This window comes from Eutrigla gurnardus (genome assembly GCF_963514095.1).
Source record: "Eutrigla gurnardus genome assembly, chromosome: 7".
Taxonomy (NCBI): Eukaryota; Metazoa; Chordata; class Actinopteri; order Perciformes; family Triglidae; genus Eutrigla; species Eutrigla gurnardus.
This window is the reverse complement of record NC_139921.1, coordinates 28,505,214-28,512,029: the sequence shown is the minus strand read 5'-3', so window position 1 is coordinate 28,512,029 and position 6,816 is coordinate 28,505,214. Positions and strand designations below refer to the sequence as shown.

At 50.7% G+C, this 6,816-nt stretch overlaps 1 protein-coding gene across 1 annotated transcript; it reads right to left on the bottom strand.

Annotated features, from left to right (window-relative positions):
- Positions 1-1,534: 1,534 nt before the first annotated feature.
- Positions 1,535-6,490, bottom strand: ky (kyphoscoliosis peptidase). Its single transcript, XM_084013845.1, has 7 exons — positions 6,361-6,490; positions 5,081-5,670; positions 4,688-4,802; positions 4,293-4,410; positions 3,868-4,059; positions 3,587-3,777; positions 1,535-3,286 (listed from the first exon to the last, which is right to left on the bottom strand). The coding sequence occupies exons 2-7, from the start codon at positions 5,648-5,650 to the stop codon at positions 1,956-1,958; spliced, it is 2,517 nt and encodes an 838-aa protein (XP_083869971.1). The 5' UTR covers positions 5,651-5,670; positions 6,361-6,490; the 3' UTR covers positions 1,535-1,955.
- Positions 6,491-6,816: the final 326 nt, after the last annotated feature.

The window sequence follows — 6,816 nt, the reverse complement described above, 5'->3', positions numbered from 1 at the left end:
GTGAGCAGAAGTGATTTTTTTGCATTTGCACAAAACTACTGTAACTTCTGTTTTTTTCCTGTGACTGATGCTTTTATAACAGAATTGTTGTTTTTATTGCACCGCATAACTCATTAAATATTTATATGGTTCGACCGCTGTTTTGTTCTTTTGTCACTTAAATGCAACATTTAGTCATTTAGGTTTCACTTGAAGGTTTCTGTGTTCGATTGTACAGTCGTGGAGTTGGATACTCCCAGTGCACCCGAACGCCCCGCGTCAGCACCAACTGTTGTCGGGACCGGGAGAGACCGGGTAGACTAAACACAAACTGTTTACAGAGTGTGTGTGTGTGTGTGTGTGTGTGTGTGTGTGTGGCTATCAATGCACTTTGTTAAGAAGAAATGGCAGCTGAAATACTGCCGAGAAAATGTGAGGAATCTTGCACACACACTTTTAGCCCTCCGTTTCCTCATGCATGTTTAGAAGAAAGGGAGAGAGAGAGAGAGAGAGTGTGTGTGTGTGTGTGTGTGTGTGTGTGTGTGTGTGTGTGTGTGTGTGTGTGTGTGTGTGTGTGTGTGTGTGTGTGTGTGTGTGTGTGTGTGTGTGTGTGTGTGTGTGTGTGTGTGTGTGTGTGTGTGTGTGTGTATTGTTGCCAGGCAGATCCAGCCTTCCACATGGCTCACCTCTGACATCAGCGTTTCCTCGCCTCTCTCCTGCCACCACCGCGCCGCCAGTTTCTCCCCAGCGACTCAAGGCAAGCCCTCCACCCTCCTCCACCCAGCTACCTCCTCCTCCGCCCAGATACACTTGACACACTTAAAACACACTCCTACCATATCGCTTCCACCATTAAACTGCCCCTTTTCTCCTCCCCGCCCCCCTCTATTGTATTTTTACTGAGGCAGTGAGCCGAAAGGCTATTTGTGGACTATTATGACAGCCACATGTAAACAGCCATCACTCTCACTGGCGTCTGCCAAATCCTGCAGAGCGGCCCGGGTCACTGCAGCAGTTTCTTCACTTTGATTAAGTGGAAATGTGTTTTTCTTTTCAATCAAAGATAATGAGCGTGGGTTTTATGTGGGATGGAGAGGAGCGGCCTCCGACACAAAGTCCATCCACACGGGGAAACCAGTTTAAATTAATGTTGTTAACTGTGATGCTATGGCAGTAAAGCCAATCTGCAGGAAGGTCATAATGTTGAGGTTTTTGGAGGAGAAAAGAAAAACTATATAAACAGTATTGCCTGGTTGAAAAATATAAATAATATGACCATAAATTGATTTCAGATTCTATTTTATTCACTTTTTAAAAGAAGATGGCATGAATTTCTGTCAACCCCAGACTTGATATTCCAGGAGATGGTGCTATGATGAGCTCTGAGTCCAAACATCAGCGTTTAAGCTACCGGATTCATTTTAATAATTTAATTAAATATTTTGAATATCATTGTTGGGCATCTAATACATGATTAATACTGCGTAAATATCATGATAATATTTCAAAACCGTGACTGTTGGGGTTGAAAAAAAGAGTCATCCAGGTTTAGATGTTGTTTTCACAATATACTTTTATTGCACGCTTTTTTGACGACCATCATTTCATAATTACTTCTTAAAACATGATAATAACTGCACTCTGGATCAGTACGACATCAGGGCCGAGCACCACAGCTGAGCACCGGTCAGTTTCTATACTGAACTCTACCTGGATCAAATCATAGCTTTCAAAAAACAAACATACAAACAGGTAGATTTGGTGTATTGAGATCACTTCATTGCTACAAAGTTAACCATATTTCAGATTAATTTTCCATATCCACCTTATTTTGTTTAAACCTGAAAGATTGTGGCTCACAGTTTTGAATTATTATTGCAAATATTTTCTATTCCCAGTCTGATTTGCATTAGTCCGTATCAACGACTTTGTTACGTTCGGAGGACTCTCCATCTGTTCTCCGCAGCTCTTTTTTTTCACACGTCTCTCTCCTGCTGCTTGATGTCAAAGGTCATCAGCACCGCCATGTCGCCGGACTCCCCCGTGCTGGCCGCCAGCTTCAGCTGCTGGAGGTCGTTCCCGCTGAACGCCTCGCCCTCCCACACTCGGCTCTTGTTCAGTTTCAGATCGGTCCGCGTCTCGCCCATCACGCTCACCCGCTGGGCCCCGGGGACCCTCACCCTGAAGCGGACCCACGAGACCGGCTCCAGGAGCCCCACGCGGGGCTCAAAGAGCACGAAGCCTTTCCTCCAGGCAGCGTAGACACACGGGAACGGCGGCCCCGGCTGATCGCAGCTGTTCCTCAGCACAAAGTCACACATGGGGTTGAAGTCGCCGCCGGGGGCGCTCTTGGCGTACAGGCCCAGCCGGTACACGCCGGCGTCGGGCAGGCTGACGCTCACCGTCACCTTGCTGTCCGTGTACGTGCAGAAGAGGTGGCGTGCCAGGGGGATGGCGGGCGGCGTGCGGCCCTCCTCCCGGCTCAGCACCGTGTGGAGCTCCAGGTCCCGCTGGTTGTGGAAGGTGATGTTGCACTTGCCCTGCTGGGTGCTCACCAGCGCCGTCGTGTGGCTGAACTTGGACAGCCCCGCCTCTGACGTGCGGGTGCCCGGGCCGCACACGGAGCCCAGGTTAGGGGGGTAGAGCTGATCCGGACTCGCCACGGTCCCCTTGCAGTGCAACAGGAAGTTCCCAGCATTCTGGAACTTGACGTCTGTTTTGTCATAGTCTCGCACGAACACCGAGAGCCGGTAGAAGCCGCGTGCCGGGCAGAGGACGTGGCAGGTCAGGGCCTCTGGTTGGATCTGGGTCGCCAGGCAACGCTTGGCTACGGCGGGCTCCAGCCCCGGGTGGACCAGCTCACACAGAAGCATCAGAGGCCGGGACGTCTTCAACGCCAACTCGAAGACGCCGGCTTCCACCTCGGCGGCCTCGCTGCCGTGGTTGCTGCCGGTGACGCCCAAAGATCCTGCGGCAGGCTGCAGGCCCCAGGACAGGAAGGGGTTCTCCGGGATCTCCTCCGTGGCCCTGGGGACCGGACACTCCACCGTGAAGGAGCAGACCCAGATCAGAGACGTGGTGGCGGTCTCTGGCCGGGCGAACACCTTGACGTCGTAGACGCCGCTGGCGGGTGGGAGGAGCTGCAGCTTCATGCTGCGGTGGGAAACGGTGAGGAGGCCGAAGGAGGAGTTGCTGGGGTCTTTGTGCTCCGGAGCGCCGCAGTGTAGGAGGTCCTGGTGCTGCGTGATCTCGTAGGTGAAGGTCGCCGGCCTGGTGAAGCTGAGGGACACGTTCGCCTCGCCGTCGTCTGAGGAGGAAATCACAAGTCGATATTTAAAAAAAAGGAATTTTAAAACCATTTCTCTTTGAAAAGATAGACAAAATAGAATTAAAATATGAATCTGTCAACAATAATTGTTTTAATGGCTTAGCATTGTATACATCCATCATTACAAAGTACTGTTATACTATAGGCTGCACTACACATTATTATTGATCTGTTTAATAAGAAGCATTATATGATATCTAATAGGGAGTCCTTGGCCTAAAAACATTGAAGACCTCTTACTAGATTTGCACATTGAAGAGGACAGAATTGAGGACGGACCTGTGACGATGTAGAAGTGGTGAGGCTGGATCAGCCTGAGCCCCATGGTGAAGAAGGCCGAGGTCTTGAAGACCCTCCTCTCGAACTCCTGCAGGGGGATGGGCCGGTCCAGGAGCTGCCACTTCTCCTCATCGGGGAAGTGCGAGTCTATGAACTCCTCCGGGTCCGTCAGGAAGTAGAAGTCGTCGAACCTGAGAGGCGAAAACAAAAGGGACGCTTTTCTTTCTTTTCTAAAAGGACGCTGAATGACGAATGTGAAGGAATCGTCCTTTTTTGCAAACCTTTTGACGAAACTTTCGTGCTCCACGTCCACCCGTCCCGCTCCCCAACAGGCGTCCAACAGGAACCACTGTCCCCCCAGAAGCACTGAGTTCCACAGGTGATCCGATTTCACATTCTCCAGGCTCTGGCCCTGAAGGTACCCGATGCCTTTACTGTGACCCGGCACTTCCTGGCACTCGATGCCCACTTCTCTGTACAAACACAAAGCCCCCAAAACAGAGCTCTAGTTCAAGGTCGGGTTGTTGAATTCTCTGCACATCGGGGACCAAGGATGCAGCACAATACTGAATGACTAGCTGGAAGAATGGGAGCAGTGAGTGAGTGAGTAGATACAAATGTGTTGCCATGTGGACTGATGATGCAACTTGAATGCTCAGGATTTTTATTCTTTCAACATCTTTTGGGGGGGAGAGTCCTTGTTTACCTGCACATCTCCGTACAGAGGCTGGAGTATCCGCAGCAGACGCCCCGGCCGGCAGCGATCACCTCCTCGGGGGAGCTCATCTTCTCTGAGCGGCCGAGGTACCCGCTCACATCGTACTCTACGGAGACGAGGCTCCCGTTAGTCCAAAACCGGATCAAGTCCAAACCCTCCCACTTGGGAATTTTTACTATTTTGTTGCATTTACAACCTGGACTTAAAATATTTTTATTTTTAATTATTTTTTTCATTAAATGGACATACACAAATAAGTCAAAATTGGTATAACATCTACTCTTAAACACAGGTAGATTACCTCTCCTAAAATAACATGTGGGATATTACAAACACAAAGATCTATATGCATATATATAAAGATTTAATAAGTAAATACCCACCGATGTTGTGGCAGAGCCAGACCCAGATGGCCCGGAGCCTCTCCAGCTCGTTCCTGGCTCCTTGTGTAATGCTCTTCACGATCGTCTTCACGTCGTACACACACTTTTCCTTCAGCTGCAACACACACACACACAATATTCACCATTAGATAAAAATGTTTTTATAACTCATAAGTGATCATTTAACGTGAAGCCTTCATGTTTCTCCTTGTAAAAAACATGTTTTCGCCCAGCTCAAGGATGCGAGCGCTGTCTGAGAGGCCTGATTGTTCCAGCTTTACTGAGATGAGGAGATGTTGTCATTGCTCGGGAACACAAAGAGTCTCTTTCTGTTGTGGATTTAGTTTTTAGATTTTTAGAATGCTTCACAATGTGCTGTGTAAGTGTCGTCACCTCCGCTCCGGCCCTGATGACGTTGGAATCGACCCTGTGGAACACCTCAGGGTTGCTGAAGAGGTCCTTCCGGCGCCGCCTCTTCCCCACCGCCGCCGGCGTGCACGGTGCCGCCCTCTGTCCCAGGTGCGCTTTCGGCTTTAACTGCCTGTGTCCCTCCGCCTCCTTCCTCACCGCGCTCTTCTTCACCACAGTGATGGTCCTCGCCGCGCTCTCCGACGACAGCTGCCTCTTTGCCGCGGGGCGCTGATCCTCGTACTCCACCGTCAGTTTCTGGAACGCGCCCGCCCCGGAGGTCTGGGAGGCTCCGGCACCGGCTCGGACCACAACATGAGCACCTCCTCCAGCAGGAGGCTTCGGACTCTCCTGGGTCTGCTTCTCATTACGTACCTGAGCCCCTAGGACGACAACGGGGCTCGCCTCGCTAAGGACTCGGTTCTCCTGGAGGTCCTGCAGCCCCGGGGCCTTCAGCTGCACGCGACCTTTCGGGGTCACCTCATCTTGCTGAGAGAGGCGAGCGGAGCAGGAGAAGGGGAAGGAGAACTTCTGGATCGCGACTTGAGTCGACATTATGCTGGAAGCATGGCGCCCTACGCAAAGAGAGAAAGGTATTCAAAAGAGGTATTTGTTGCAGGGATGGAAAGATCCAGAGCACCTAGTGAAGTAGAAAGTACATCCTATATACAGTTACATTCTGCGTGGGACAGTGATGAATTGGCAATTACACCGTGTCTATTCATGACCAGAAATGAAACGCAAAGGTTGGACTCATTAGTCACTGTCACAGGTAACGGGTGCAAAAAAAAAGAAAAGTCCGAAACCTTTCGCCAGATTAGTGCGACCTCAGAACTTCCTGCGTCGTGATGAACCAGAAGATCGATGTGTTTGGAAATTAGCATGAAAAAGACGAAATTGTAGGGACAGCAGGCTGTTTGTGGAGATACCGACCGTCCTTCAACCAGACGACCCCCCCCCCGCCCCTCCCCTCCCTCAATGTTGGCAAGTATCTGCCCGGCTCAAGTGTCCTTCACCGGGCCACTAAGTCCTATCAGCTCTGTGGGCACTATGCTGACCCTGACCTCCGATCCTCCCGGAGCCGGACCAACGCCAAAACTCCCAAAGGGTATCGCAATGTATCGCCAACCCGCGGTCATCCAGATGATAAAATCAATTTCTACGATGATAACTCTTCAAAATGCAGGTTTACGTTAGATTGCATCAAAGTCACTCAGAAGCAGGTTGGGAGGTCGCTGCATCACCCTAAGAGTGTTCTTACTCACCGGGAGAGGATTTTCTTATCGAGTGTTTGCTGTGAGTGTCGGGGGGCCGAGATGTTTCCACCGTGTGTTCTCAGTGGTCCCCGGGTTGCAGGGGGGAGGCTTATATACCCCCCCCCCCCCCCCCCCCACCCTCACCACCACCCCCCGGTGGCCTGCCAGGACAGGCCCCAGAATAACAGGCCTAAAAATACTACAAAGCTGTTAAGACCAGCCAATAGAGTAAGCCCCAACTGAGGAGCGTGACGTCTGTGTGTGTGTATTTGTAAGTGTGTGTGCGGCTAATCAGTACACACACACACACACACACACAAACTGCGGCATATCTGAGTGTGAATTTGTGAATGCGCGTGTGTGTGTGTGGCGTTGATGGGGAGCGGGAGGGAAGGTTGGCCTCCATGAACACGTGTTTTTTTTTCTTTTTCGTTGTGAGCCAGCGAAGTGTTGGCCGTTTCAAAG